Source organism: Mirounga leonina, unplaced genomic scaffold (assembly GCF_011800145.1).
Source record: "Mirounga leonina isolate KUSES-001 unplaced genomic scaffold, KU_Mleo_1.0 Mir_82, whole genome shotgun sequence".
Classification (NCBI taxonomy): domain Eukaryota; kingdom Metazoa; phylum Chordata; class Mammalia; order Carnivora; family Phocidae; genus Mirounga; species Mirounga leonina.
Window position 1 is genome coordinate 4,730,177 of NW_023270825.1, and position 15,209 is coordinate 4,745,385.

General features: G+C 59.9%; 1 protein-coding gene across 1 annotated transcript; it reads left to right on the forward strand.

Moving 5' to 3' along the window:
- Positions 1–1,390: 1,390 nt before the first annotated feature.
- Positions 1,391–14,883, forward strand: SLC25A29 (solute carrier family 25 member 29). Its single transcript, XM_034992474.1, has 4 exons — positions 1,391–1,574; positions 7,182–7,225; positions 12,609–12,692; positions 13,022–14,883. Exons 1-4 carry the CDS (start codon positions 1,541–1,543, stop codon positions 13,769–13,771), a joined length of 912 nt encoding a protein of 303 aa, XP_034848365.1. The 5' UTR covers positions 1,391–1,540; the 3' UTR covers positions 13,772–14,883.
- The last annotated feature ends 326 nt before the right edge of the window (positions 14,884–15,209 follow it).

A 15,209-nucleotide genomic window follows, 5' to 3' on the forward strand; every position in this document is an offset into this window, starting at 1 on the left:
AGCCATCACGAGCACTGGACGAGGAGTCAGCAGACCTGGGTTTGGGTCTCTGCTTAATGAATGTTCTATCTAGATTCTAAGAAGAATAAAAGGAAACCACAAGTGACTGTTGGGATTCCTCGTGGGCTCTGTATCACCATGGATCACTGCTTAGCTGACTTATACCCTAGTACCAGAAATACATAATCTTTAAAACCCTGGGTACAGATCCATTGTAAGCCCCATCCCGGTTTCAGAAACGGTACAGTGAGAATAAAAGAACTGTGTGATCTGCAATCCGGAAACATGGCAGGGAGTGTGGTCCGAACCACAGGACAGTGAAGAAGGAAGTTGGGCCCCGGGCCCGAAAGGTGTTATCTCACCCTCATTGTGAAGGAGAAAGTGTCCAGCCAAGTCCAGTCCCAACCGGACAGTCCAGATCTCTGACCAGGGAGGGGTCCTTGCCACTGCCAATCTCAGGGACTCTCGGGGGGTGGGGGTGGGGAGGATGTGGACCGCGTCGGACCCGGCTCCTCCTCTGCCCCTCGCCGCCCGGCTCCCCACGACGACTGGAGCCCGGACCCCTCCCACTTGAGCCGGCTTGCCCCGTCCCGAGGCCCCCCGTGCCCCCACTCCGCCGCCCCGCTCTCGGCCCGTCCAGGAACCTGCCCCGCTCCGCACCCTTCCGCGGCTCCCGCGGCCCTGCAGCGCGCGGCCAGGTGCGGGCCCCCGAGGGGCTCCCCGCCGCCCCGGGCGCGCTCTGACCCCGATACCCCGCGACTCGCCGCCCGCGGGGTATCACGACTAGTGCTGTCCGAGCCCGGGAGGATCCTGGCTCTAGGCGCCCGCTGTCGCGCCCGTGTCCCCATTACACGGGCAGGGACCCGGGGTTCGGCGGCAGGGTCGAGCACACCCCGCCTCCCGCTCAGCTGAGCCGTCTCGCGCACGCCGGGAGATTCCCGCCCGGCACAGGCCGCGGTCAGGCCCTGGGCTCCCGGGCCCGGCCCCACCGTCCCGCCGCCGCGCGCCCCCGGCCGCCTCTCCCGCCCGGAGCGGCGCGGGCGGGCGCACGAAGCACATTCTTTGTCTGCAGCGCCCGTGCGCCTCCCCCGCCCGCCACGTCCCCCCCACCCCGCCCACCTCGCCCACGCCCAGCCAATGAGGCGCGGCGGCGGCGCGCAGGGCCCGGGGTGTTGTCCGCGCCTCGCCCGCCCATTGGCCGCGCTCTGCACCCCGCCGGGGTCCGGCCGGCAGGCCCGAGGGGCGGGGCGCGCGGCCCGAGGTGAGGGACCGCCGGCTGTAGGCGGACAGCAGCGAGGGCTAGCGAGCCGGTCCGCGAGGGACGTGCGCGGACCGAGGACCCGCGCGCTGAGCCGCCGCCGCCGCCGCCGCCGCCGCCGCCGCCCCCCGACCCCGGCCGGCCCCGGGCTCCGCGCCAGGAGGCGGCGGCCCGGCCGAGCCCCAATCCAGAGAGCCCGGGGGACCCCCGACGGCCGCCCGTCCGGCGAGGGGCCAGAGGAGAAGGACGAGGAGGAAGGGCGGCCTCACCGGGGACCCGGCAATGGCGCTCGACTTCCTGGCTGGATGCGCTGGGGGTAAGGAGGTGGGCGGCTCCCGCCCCGAGCGCCGGATCTCGGGAGGCCGGAGCCAGGCATGCGGGATGGGAGGCCGGCTCACCTGCGGGCCCTGAGCCCCGGAGGCCCATCCTCTGGCCGGGGTTTCGTCGCCTGCAGAATGGGGGTAACAATGCTCTCGTCTCACGGGGCTCTCGTGGGCGTGAACTGACAGCAGGCCCGGAGGGCGTCTAGCGCGCAGTCCGCCAGGGCACGCGACGTTTAAGTCCCTCGGGGCACGTCCAGACGAGAGGTCTGGGGCGCAGGGGCAGCACGGTGGCTTGGCCAAGGCGGGGACTGCCAGGAGGATGCCCCACCGCCCCGTGCGCCCTTCTCTTCCGAGGCCTCGGGCGCATCTCCCTCACCTGCTCCTGCATCCCCAGCCCGCGCTGACCCGGACCGGGGTCGCCCCCCCACACCCCGGTCCCCTCCCGGGGCCCGATAAGTTTGGGGTCGGCTCTACCCTCTTCCCCCGCAGATGTCTGGGCGGGGCTGGGGCCACAGGACGACCCCCTGGCGGACTGGCCTTGGAGGGCACTGAAGGGCGCCGGCCGGACCCCAGGCGCCGAGGCACGCTTTGGCACGCCGCACCTTCCTACGCCGTTCCGTGAGCTGCTGGGGGGCGACCCCACCCAAGTGGCGGCGTGGGCCTGACACGCGGCGTGGACTGGCCCTTGTGCTCACGCGTGCGTGTCACCGATGTGGGGCACCTTCACCCAGGCGAGGCTGCGAGGGTCCTCCCCAAGCCTGTGTCCCCGAGAGGGCAGCAGTCACTGTGCTGTCCTGGCTCTGCTGTGGGCCACCCAGGGCATCAGGCCGGCCACTTCCCTGTTTGGCCTTTCGTTTCTCTGCTTTTCCTTGGAGAGTTTATTTACTCAACTGGTATTAACTGCGAGCCAGGTTTTGCTAACAGGTATTCCCCACCGAGGTGACAGGAGCCACTGCGTCACCCCGGGCCTGGTCCTGCGCGGATGGTGGGCTTCCCTCCTCCAGCACTGTTTATCGGCTGTTTATCATCTGCTTGGGTTGGGCGCTGGGCGCCCTGCAGGCAGAGGAAGGACTAGCAATGGCCTCAGGCATCTAAACCTCTGCAGTCTGAGCTTCCTACTCTGGGCAAGAGGAGACTGGTGGAGAAGAGAGAGTGCCAAGGAAGTGATGTGTGTGAAGAGATTTAAGAACTTCCCAGACTGTTACCCAATCAGGCCTCAGGAAACCACCCGGCTGGAGCCTGCTGAAGGGGGGAAAACCCCAGGGCTTTTCATAAATGGGTGCATTTCTCCCAAGCCCAGGCCAGAGACCGGAGGGGGCAGCCTCTGCAGATCCAGCTCTCAGCTCCCCTATCCCCCTGTGACCCCACTCTGTTTTCCTGTTCCCCTCCCATGGCTGCACCAGCCCCCACACCTGCTGGCTTCTCCTGGACTCCAGGCCCTCCTCTACCCCACCCCCACTCCAAGTGATGGCTCAGTGAGGGTGGGTCGGCCCATGGCCAAAGACCCTTCCCAACTTCTTGGGGAGTGTGGGTTCTTTCCCCAGAGGGGCAGGATTCCTTCTGATTTCTCCAGGTGTCCTGGGAGCCCCCTGCGAGCTGTGGGGCTTGGGGTAGGACTACTCATCCTAAGGCCAGGCCTGCGTAGGGACCCATCGCCCCAGGCACACGTGTTCAGTCACTCGAGGCTCTGGCTCCTGGAATGCCTTCTGTCCATCCTTACCAGGCCCACCTAGGAGATCCTGTCCAGGCTCCAGGGTTGGGGTGAGATAAGAGTCCAGTACCACACCCAGCTATAGGCCACAGCCCCCGCCCCCCACTGCCTTACTCGGATCCAGGTGCAAGCCTGGGGCAGGTCTTGCACACCTACCTCCCTGCTGTGGGAGTGGAGGCCTGAGTCTCCCAGGTGGATGAGGATGGAAGTGGCTGCCACAAAGATTCTTTGTGAGGGTCGTCAGCCTCCGCTCCCCCTCCCCTGGGAGCTTATGCTCTTATTCGACCCAGGAGAAACCTTGGTCCTGAGAACTGGAGGGACTGGTGGAACAGTGACCTGATTGTGTCCCCGGCCTGCCTTCTGGGTCCCTGGCATGTCTGGCCATGCAGAGGGACCGTCTAGGAACCATGCGCCGGTAGCCCTAGAAGCCCCCGCCTGGTTCCTTCGTCTTGGGCTCCTCCAGGCCTGTGGGCCCAGGGCAGGGTGATGGCAGTGCTTCTCTTTGGTGGCCTGGGGGCCCTCGAGATGCAGATTCCTGGGACAGAGAACAGTACATCATCTCTGATTGGCTGAGTGTCTGGTCACGTGTTCAATTTCGCCCTAGGTGGTGAGGCAGGCACCTTGATTGACAGCATCCAGGCGCTCAGGCGGCCTACCCACACTCCCCACTAGGGGGTCCGTCCCAGGTCTTCAGGCCGCTGACACCCTGTGCTCTGAGTGGAGTTCTCCCTGCGCTGGGCGTGGATAGGAGGAGGTGTGGAGAGCAGCTCCACGGTGGGGCCGGGAACCCTGCCTGGGGAGAGTGGTCACCCCCTCCTACCCTGGAGGGCCATGATGGGATGAGGGTGCCTCTAAGAATCCAGCTTGTGTAAGGCAGTGGGCACTGGCTTTGGAGGTGGAAGAAAGGGTCCACTTGTGTTGCTTCAGTGGCCTGTTGGGGACCTGGTCTGGCAGGGCTTCCTGGCTCTCAAGGTCACTGAGGTTAAAAGGACAAGGCTTTGGGGGACTGGAGGCCCTCATGGAGGCAGGTCCCAAGGCCCCCTCTGTTCCTGTGAATGGGGATGTCCGAGGTGAGGCCCGAAGCCCCTCCCCTGAGGGCCCTGAACCGGGCCTCTGGGGAAAGTAGGAAAGCAAATGGCTGCCACTGGAGGCCTTGGTGGGGCCTCCCAACCGAGGCTTGTGGGGTAGGGGGTCACCCCTCCCATCCTGGAGGCTGATGAAGGCTGGTGCCAGAACCTGAGCAAGTCTGGGGCCAGGGGCAGGACGGGTCACCCACAGGAAGGGAACCTCCAGCATTTCCATTGTGTGCTTCTTGGGGATCCCACAGCTGGCCCACAGCTGGAGAGAGAAGCAAGGCCAAACAGCATACCCCAGCCAAGTGTCAGGTTTCCAAAACCCCAGAGAATCAGTCACAGTCCCAGAAAATAAATTCTAGAACTAGGGTGTTCAAATTTAGAAAATTCACAACACGACATAAAAAAGAAGGTGGATTGCAAAAGATAGAAACAAAGTGTGTCTCAAAAGACCAGAGACGCAGGTATGGAAGTCTCGAGGGGCAAGATGCCTTAAGGATGTCTTTTCATCTTCCTGTGAATGTTAGGGGTTCCAGAAGGAGAAAAAGGTCTGGAGACGATGATTAGGATGAATACGTAAGAGTGGAAATTTTCTCTGATCAGAAAAAGGCCTGAGTCTCTGGAGTGAAAGCACTGGTGTACCAGGCAGGGTTACTTTAAAAAAAAAAAAAAAAAAAAGAACAAGAGGACATACCCTTGGCATCTCGATGACATTCCTGAAATCTACAGATAAAATCTCAGAGGCTTCCTGATAGAACGCATAAATTATTGACCAAGGAGAAGAAATGCACTGGCAACAGATTTCTCAGCTGTAGCACCAAAAGCCAGGAGATTCTGGGATATTGGCCTGGGCCTGAGAGCCTCACCAGAGCACAGGACCCTTGTTCCCTGACAGCGTTAACGAAATACATTATGCAGAGGAGCAGGAATACGGAGGCCATTGCCCTATATGTTATCTCCGAGAAAAATAGTCCAGAAAGGCGCCAAATGGCAATTGATCAGAGTAGAGACCCCCAGAAGGGGGCAGAGGTGAGGAGGAGAGCGAAGAGCTATGAGTTTCGTGGGGTCTCTGGGTGTGGGAGGGTAGGGAGTAGAAGGGGAAGCTACAGGGGTGGGGAACCTTCTTGGGGTGGCTCTTACTGGGGAGGGGTAGGGACAGCGGCGGGGGGGGGGGGCAGACAGAGCCTTGAGGGGCGATGGTTCTTATCCTCTGTCTACAGATAATGATTCTAAGTGTTAGAAACAAGAAGTAACCTTTAGCCGAACTTAAACATTAACAAGCAGGAGGAGGACAAATGGCAGTTTGCCTGAACCAGAAAAAATGTAGAAAAGAAAAGGAGTAAAAGAATTCATTCACATAAAATAAGATGGAGTTGGGTCAGATGTCCCATCTTGGCAAAATCAGAGACAGCTTCAGATGGGAGCAGGGACCAAAGCCTAGCCGAGCTATAGCTCATTTCCAGGAGCATGAAAAACAAAGTAGTAGGACCAGGTTGAAAATTAACCATCACAAAGCGATACCAGACACACGTAACCAAAAAGAAAGCAGGATTGGCAAAGTTAGTACCAAACACAATGGATTCTAAGGCCCAAAGTACTGAACAGGATGGAGAGGGCACCTTACAAAGATCTGCGAGTTATAAAGAGGCAGCACAGTAATCCCCACTAACCTCTGGGTGCCCACCACGATATCCAGCCCCAAAGGGGCTCCAGGCCCAGAAGATCCAGGTTCAAATCCTCACCCCACCAACTTATTAGCTGCGCAACATGGACATATTCTCTCAGCCTCCCATTCCTCATCTGTGAAATGGGCTAATAGTCCTTTGTTTACAAATAAGAGGGAGAGTTAGTCACATACAAAACTAACAACAGTGACCCCCAGTAGAAACGTTACTGTTTGTCACTCAGCAAATAGTAACTGTCTTAATTATAAATACTCCGAGTGGTAAAAGGAGAACTTTAAGAGATTCACACACAGAATTCTAGGGAGGAAGGCATGGGAGTTGGTGCATGGGCTTCTCTCCCTCACTGAGCCTCCCTTTCTCCTTCCGTGAATGGGGAACCAAGGTGCCCGATTCCCAGTGATATTTACACCTGAACAGCACTCAGCACTCTGAAAAGTATTTAGGAGCCAATTTGGAGAGTGAGCCTTTGTCCTTCGAGGTGGGCCTGGGGTTTGGGCAGGGCCTGGACTGATTCATATCGCCCATGATCACAGAGTCGGGAGCCGACTCCCTGGGCCGCAGGTGGCTCCCCTGCAGGGAAGGGAGTGGTCAGCCAGTGTCTGCAATACCTGATGCCTCGATGCCGGCCCTGGGTCAGCACGCAGGGGGAGGGGCTTCGCAGGGGGCGGGGCTTGTCAGGGGGAGGGGCTTGGCGGAGCGGATGCTCACAGAGTACAGGTGAGGGGAGTGAGCTGCAGACCTTGAGTTCCTCAGGAGCTTGGCCAGCCGGTGAATGGCAGAGGGCAAATTCAAATCTGGGTGACCGTCTGGCCCCAAGTCCAAAATCCCTGGGCCCCCCTGCCGTGCCTGGAGGTGTTTGCACGGGGCGGGTGGTGGGAGGAGACAACTTCTGTTGTCAAGTGTGTGAGCAGGAGGGGAGAGAGAGACACCAGCTTTGAGTGGGACAGATCCTGGCTCATCCTCAGGGATGTCACCCTCTTACCCCACTGCTCGTGCAGACCTGAGGACAAAAGAGCTCACAGGGCGCCTGGTAAACGTTCTCTGTTCCCATCCAGCAGCTCCCTAGCCGGACGCCCCCCACACTGCAGCTTTCTGAGGCATCTGGGTGACGGTCCTCCTTTTTTCCTCCAGGTGTGGCAGGCGTGCTCGTGGGACACCCATTTGACACGGTCAAGGTGAGTGTCTTGTCACAGTTTTACTCTCAGGTCTTTGTGGAGGCGCAGACGTTGCACCGAGGCCTACAGGGCTGGGGTGGCCAGAGGCCCCTTTCCAGTGACCACCTTAGGAACGCCTGTGAGGTCTTCCCATAGGTTCTGGAATAAAGGTAGACTTAGGGTTCTGTGACACCCAGGTGGACGGCTGTGTGTCCACTTTCCTTCTGGGTCTGGCCTTACATCTCCCAGCTCAGGGCTGAACTTGGTGGTGGCCCCTGAGACTGAGAGGCTGAAGGGCAGGCTTCCCCTTGCCCAGAGCGGGGACTGCTCACTGTTCTGATGCAGAAGCCCCCCAGACATCTTCTTGAAAGAAAGTGCAGTTCAGAGAGAAAATACAGAAAGACAGAAAAACCAGAACCTGTCAGTATTTCCCATGAACATGATCTTCACCGAGTGGTAATCCCCACTGGCATGAAACTGAGCGATGGGTTCCCAAGGGCTGGTGTGCACGTGCAAGGAGTTCCTGGCTCCAGTGTGGGGCCCTGGGGCGGGCACTCAGTCTGCAGCTCCTCCTCGATAAACTGTCCAGATCCAGGTACTCAGAGGCTCACAATGGAAACAAAGGAAATCCATGTTTTCTAGCTGGAAATTCCCAAATAGGATTTTCTCCCTGTTGTTGGGATTTTAGGTCCTGAAACCAGCCAAGTCTGGACTTTCCCTTGCAGGCTTCCCCCGGGAATCAGGGCAAGCCGTAAGCAGCAGGGCACCAGGCCAGACCCTGTGACCCACTGTAAACACTGAACTTGGCAGTGCCTCTTGGGGACAGCGAAGGCAAGGATGTCAGCCCTAGCTGGGTTTGAGGTCACCTCCTGTCCCCTCTTTTTTCAGTGGCAGTCAGGTGGTCCTTGGGCAAGAAAAGGCCTCGGGACCTCAGGGCTGGGGTTGCCTCCAGCGCAGGCGTGAGGGCCTAGTAGGCTTGATGTTTTGGCTCTGACCAGAACAAGTTCTGCCCGAGGCTATGTGCAGGTCCAGGCCCCCGCGAGCCCATCTGCTGTGTGACCTTGGGCCAGCTGCTTTACCTTGGGGCCCAGGGATCTCATCTGTCAAGTGAGGCGTTGGGCAAGATTCCGGAGGCTCAGTTGTTAAGCGTCTTGCCTTCAGCTCAGGTCATGATCCCAGGGTCCTAGGATCAAGCCCCGCATCAGGCTCCCTGCTCGGCGGGAGGCCTGCTTCTCCCTCTCCCACTCCCCCTGCTTGTGTTCCCTCTCATTGTGTCTCTCTCTGTCAGATAAATAAATAAAATCTTAAAAAAAAAAGATTACAGAGGCCCTTGTGCTGGGTGCTCAACAGTCAAGTTTGGGTTGCAGGAAATGCTAGTTCTGCAGAGCACAGATCTTCTATCCAATCGTTTGCAATTTAAGGAGAAGGTGGAAGGACCAGGCTTTCTTGCCACACAGCAGCCCGGGTTCCTACACAGCCCGCCTGTCCTCACAGCTGCCTGAGCGCTGCCCAGCTGGCCGCCCCGTGAAGCCTGCCCACAGGCCAGAGCAGCCCGGGAGAGCCTGGCACTGTCCGCACCCTGCTGGGTTTATATCTTGCAGTCACATGTTGCAAATGCCTCTGTATCCGGCCACGAAGTGACTCTGGATTCGCTTCCTCAGCCCAATGTTGCAGGGGCCACACCTCTCTGAGCCATGACTCGGCCTGGGCATGGCCAGGCCCCCCTCAGCTAGCCCCGCTCCCACTGGGCCCCCTCCTCAGTGCCCCCAGGCTGGGGAGGACTCTGTCCTGGGGTTTCTGGCCCCCTTTGAGCTCCTGGGCCACGACCAGCACCCCCGGCAGTGATTGGGGACCAGGAGCCTCTCCACCCCGCAGGGCTCCTGCCCCTTAGATCCCCCCCTTTACCTCGCCCCTGGAGGGTGGTCTTTGAAGAAATCCATTGGTGGCTTTTTTTGGTCACTGCGGCCCACCTGCATCAATCACATCTGGGCAAACCTGACTTTAAAAACCAAGCTTCTTGGGCGCCTGGGTGGCTCAGTTGGTTAAGCGACTGCCTTCGGCTCGGGTCATGATCCTGGAGTCCCGGGATCGAGTCCCGCATCGGGCTCCCTGCTCGGCAGGGAGTCTGCTTCTCCCTCTGACCCTCCCCCCTCTCATGTGCTCTCTCTCATTCTCTCTCTCTCAAATAAATAAAATCTTTAAAAAAAAAAACAAAACCAAGCTTCTTATGGATAGGAAAAAAACCCGCCCCCAGTAATCCCCTCTGTCACTCAACTCGTGACCCCTCTCGTCCTAGTTACGGGCTCACACACTATTATATTGTGCTGATCAAGGAACGCGTGCCTTTGGTCTAATTTAATGCTGTGTCACCAATGGCCTTATTTTTTAAGATTTTATTTATTTATTTGACAGAGAGAGGACAAGCAGGGGGGAGTAGGGAGAGGCAGAGGGACAATCAGATTCCCTGCTGAGCAGGGAGCCCAATGCGGGGCTCGATCCCAGGACCCTGAGACCACAACCTGAGCCAAGACAGATGCTTAATCAACTGAGCCACCCAGGCACCCCCCCACACCAATGGCCTTATTTTTTACTGGCTCTTTTCCAGTATAAAAGTTAAACAATTCTCATTAAAAAGAAAACTGGGAAAGGTAGAAGAGCACCTTATTTACTTATACTGACAAACCGGTTTTCCCATTCTGTACATTCCTTCAGGATCTGCCCCCACTGCCATTGTGCCTGCCATGGGCGTGTGATATTTTTTCAAAATGTGTTTCAGTCATCAGGTACACACACAGTTATTTGGTTGGCTTTCTATTACAAAAGTAATGTAGGTTGTAAAGACATTTTTAACCATTACAGAGACATATAAACCAAAAAGGAAAAAAAAAAAAACAATCCTTCACAGATCTCTTCCCCAACCCTCACCTGGATATATTCCTTGTGTTTGGCAAAAGTGGGATTTACTTCAGTAGCTCTGTTGTTGTTTTAACTGAAATGTAACCACGTAGAAAAGTACACACATGCCAAGCATATGAATCTACAAATCATCATACTGAAGCACAAGCCTGGGGAGAGCAGAACAAGGTCCGCCCCCCAGAAACCCCCCAGTCCTCCTAGCAGCCCCGCTCCCTTCTACTGCCCAGGACATGACAGTAATCAGGGACAGTGGGTCTAAAACCGCTTTCACCGGGGAGTGGCCATCCCAGGGCAGGGGAGGGGATGGGGAGGTCGGGGGCTGGGCCTGGGGGCTCCGCGCCTGGATGTGATGTTGATATTTTATGTTGCTTTAACCGCCTTTACTTTCTGAGCTAGGGGCTGTCTCCACCCATAGCAAAAGTGTAACTTTGTTGTAAATGAGCGTAAGCCTCACCCTGGAGAGCCTAGTAAGTACAGACCAGGGGAACCCGACCCTTCTCTGTCCTCGCTGAACCAGACCCTGGACCTGAACCGCACCCCGCCACACCCCTCCCCTTCCCCACCCCACACAGTTCCCTCCCTGACTAGCAGGAGACAGGGAGGGCCTGAGGTGAGCTTGGGCCCGGCACAGGTCCTGGGGCGGGGATTCAGGTGGGGCTGGTGGAGAAAATCAGCCCCCTCTGGATCAGAGGGTCTTCACGTTGGGCGTCTCTCAGCCCGGTGGAGAGCTGGAAGCCTTTTGGGCATGTGCGCAAACAACCACTTTTCCAGGGGCAGGCCCACCAATCCTCAAACAGGATGTTAACCTCAACTCTAGAGATTACAAGACTTGGGCCCCATTTCACCCCCAAACCTGGTTCCCCAAACTCCCAGCCAGCGAGTGCTCAGCCCAGGTCCAGGGGTCAGAGACAAAGGGGAGAGGGGCCTCCGTGCTCCCTGTGGGACCCAAGCTGGCCTGAGCCTGGGCAAGAGCGTGTTCAACCTGCAGAGACTTCAAGCTGCCATCCACGTGTGTCCGAAAATCCCACCCAAGCAGGGCCCGCCGGGCCCTGCTTCCTGTTATTTCTGCTCACAGGGCCCATTCAGTGGCTGCATGAGAAAGAGAAATGTCCCACCAGAGACCCCATAACACGGAAGGGAAGTAAAAAACCTCACATCCCAAAAACAACCTGAGCAGAGCTCAAGGTGTTAATACGTTATTAAGTGTTAAGGTGTTAATATGTTATTAATGTGTTGCCCAAGCGCTTTTGCTTTTCTCCACTGAAAATCCACCCCTCCCCCGCCAGGCCGTGGCCCAGCCAGGCCGCCAGGGTGGGAAGGGGCCCTGGGGTGGTCCACTGCAGGGTGCACTTGCTTGTCAGCTGCTTCTCAGAGCAGTGGCCACCAACTGCAGAGGTCCTCGTGTGCAGAGATGGTGCTTTTGTGTTCTCAGAACACATTCTTTTTAAGTGCGTTTGTCAAGACAAGATCCACTGGAAGGCTCTTACCAGCCAGCACCCCCCGCCCCCGAGCCACTCCCCTTGCTGGAGTGGACAGACAGCCTTGGCCGAGTTGCAAAACATCTCTAAGCCTCAGTGTTCCCACCTCTGAAGTGGGGGTAACTACACCCACCTCAGCTGGTGATTCCAGGGGTAGGCCCTCCGGTGCTGCCGGCCACAGAGGGGTGTTCGTGCTGTGGCCCTGGCTGTGGTACAGTGATTTCTGAGTCAGCTCCTGAGAACAGGACTTAACCTGGGTCACCCCCCACCCCCATGACCTGGATTCTGAGTTCGGGAAATGTGCTCCCACTCCACACTGTGGGGCCTGCGTATCAAACCCAGAGATAAGCTCTCCGTCAACAAAGAATACTTTCACATTAAGTGGTTCTGGACTATGGGGGGCCAAGGGCAGCTGGGCATGAGCCCCCAGGTCCCGAAGGTGGGGACATGGTCATCGAGGAGGCTATCAGGTGCTCTTCTGTCACTGCTTTGTTAACTCAAGACCACTGTCCCCACAAGGGGCTACTGGCAGAAATTAGGGGTCCCTCAGAGTCCAAGGCTCAGTGCTTTTAACACCCATTGTGGCACTGTCAGCCCCTGAGGGGAGCTGGGTGATGGGAATAGGTGGGGAGCCCCTCTGGCATTGGCCACAGTTTGCCACCAGGACAGTGGGGAGGTCTGGGAAAGTGCTTCGGCCCCACTGTCTGCACGTCATGCAGACGTAATGCAACCAGAGGCTTGGCCTCTACTTGTCTGAGATCTCGGGGACCCTCTCCCTGCTATGCAGCTGGCAGTCTCTGTGGCTCTTTGCCCACTGATCCCCTCCCCTGAAGAGGCATGGACACCCGGCCCTGCCCCATCCCAGAATTCCAAAGGCCACAGAAACGTACTTGGCTCCCTGCCTCCAGCATCCGGCCTTGGGCCTCCCCCGGAGAGCCTCCGCGGGCTGACGAGAGAGCTGGGAGCTCTGGCTTGGCTCGGCCACCGTTCACGGGGCCCTGTCCTTGCAGGTGCGGCTTCAGGTCCAGAGCCTGGAGAAGCCTCAGTACCGAGGGACCCTGCACTGCTTCCAGTCAATCATCAAGCAGGAGAGTGTGAGTGGCCTGGGCCTGGGGGTGGCGGTGGGGAACCATCTTCTGGAATGCTTTGAGCCCCGGACGGCAGAGTTGGAAAAGACGCGCCCCCCCCGCCCCCCGGCCCCGCGGACTATGGGCAAATGGGGACTTGGGAAATGGGAAGGTGCGAATGCCCAGGCCTCGGCCCTCGAGGACGTGGGTTCTGGCAGAATTCGGCTTGGTCCCCTTGAACACGCGGGGCGGCTGGGGGGCTCGGCAGCCCCTGCACGCGGGCTCCCGGGGAGGCGGGCGGGGCGGCCCGAGCAGGAGCAGGAGCGCGCGTGACGCGTGTCTGTGCGCCCCCGCAGGTGCTGGGCCTGTACAAGGGCCTGGGCTCGCCCCTCCTGGGCCTCACCTTCATCAACGCGCTGGTGTTCGGCGTGCAGGGCAACGCCCTGCGGGCGCTGGGCCGCGACACGCCGCTGAACCAGTTCCTGGCCGGCGCGGCGGCGGGCGCCATCCAGTGCGTCATCTGCTGCCCCATGGAGCTGGCCAAGACGCGGCTGCAGCTGCAGGCCGCGGGCCCGGCGCGCACCTACCGCGGCTCGCGGGACTGCCTGGCGCAGATCTACCGGCGCGAGGGCCTGCGCGGCGTCAACCGGGGCATGGCGTCCACGCTGCTGCGCGAGACGCCCAGCTTCGGCGTCTACTTCCTGTCCTACGACGCGCTCACGCGCGCGCTCGGCTGCGAGCCCGGCGACCGGCTGCTCGTGCCCAAGCTGCTGCTGGCGGGCGGCACGTCGGGCATCCTGTCCTGGCTGTCCACCTACCCCGTGGACGTGGTCAAGTCGCGGCTGCAGGCCGACGGGCTGCGGGGCGCCCCGCGCTACGGCGGCTTCGTGGACTGCGTGCGCCAGAGCTACCGCGCCGAGGGCTGGCGCGTGTTCACGCGCGGCCTGGCCTCCACGCTGCTGCGCGCCTTCCCCGTCAACGCCGCCACCTTCGCCACCGTCACCGTGGTGCTGTCGTACGCGCGCGGCCCCGAGGCCCGGCCCGACGGCGAGGCCGTGCCCGCCGCCGCGCCGGGGCGCGGCCTGGCCCAGCCCTCCAGCCTGTGAGGCGGGCGCCCGGGCGCCGCGGGCCGCGGACGCCGGCGGGCCTGGGCTGCCTTCCGCGCGCCGGCCGGGGGGCCCTTGGCCGCAGGCTTGACGTCCGCGGGGCCCTCGGCCGGGAGACGGGGAGCCTCCTACCCGCACCGGCCAGCCGCCGAGCTCCGAGGTGACGGCGTGTAGCGCCCCCCGCGCCGAGCCTGGCGCTGTCCCTTGGGGTCTCCAGAAAGCCCGCCGACGCTCCAGCCCTTTCCCGGGATCCGGGCCGCCACCGCCGTGGGGTCTCTGACGACTCGCCGGTGGGCCACCCAGCGGCTAACCTCCAGTCGGCCACCTTGCAGGGGGCACCTCTCGGCCACCTGTCCGGTCTCTGTATCAGGGACGGAGAGGCAGCTCCGGGTGCCTCCTGGTGTCCCAGGACATAATACGCTGCTGTGATGCACCCCAGCTTCTCCGTGTGGCACAGCTGGGAATGTCCCGGCTGCCGCCACCCCCACGGGCCCGCTAAGAGGCTTGGGACCAGCTGGCAGCTCCATATGAGCCTAGGGGCTGGGCTGGGGGACCAGGCACGGGCCAGTGGGAGGGGAGCTCAATGGTTAAGTCCAGCCGCGGGAGGGGAAGGCTTGTCACCCTCTGGTCCTCAGGCTGCCTGTCTGTAAAATGGGGACATGGGCCAGTCACTGCGTGGGGCTCTGGCCGCTGGCCAGGGTTCCCTAAGCCATGCAGAGGAGTCATCAAGGAGATCGGTACAGGAGGATCCCCACGCCCCAGCAAATGATGTCTCTCCCAGGGAGTCTCCTCCTGCTTGGTGTTCCCATGAGGCCGTGGAGGAAGGGCCTGTTCGTGGACACAGTACAGCGTGGCCGTGTATTTGCACAGGGAGGCAGATGGTTTTGCACAAGTTGGAGATGACTGTGGCCTCCTTTGCCCTGAGCGGGGCTCAGCCTCTTGGGCAATGTGATATGCTCTCCCAGGAGGCTGACTCGGGTCAAGGAAGACAAGACTCCCACCCTATTCTCGTGGTGTCATTGTTGTATAGAAACCGCTGAAGGAATAAAACATTCTTTGTTTTCTTAAGAGTTGGCCTTGTTTGTATCCATTCCCCACCCCCTCCCTGGGGTCAGAGGGGCCCGGCTTGGTGGTCTGTGCTCTCGGGCCCTGATGGCAGCCCGAGGTGCATGACCAGGGCACGCTCGAGTGTCCGTCCAGACCCTCAGTTTCCTCATCTGCAAAATGGGGCTGACATAGGCATGAGGACTAGGTGCGCAAGCTCACAAACGTGCTGGATGAAGTGTCAGCCGTTCGGCAAATTCTCGTCGGATGTCTGCGGTTTCCCAGCAGTGAGAGGCCCGGGCCTGCTCATCCTCCACGTGGGCAGGCCAGGCGGTGCGTGCTGTGAGCTCTCGGGGGTACGGAGAGGTGTGGTCAGGGCACAAGAGGGAACACT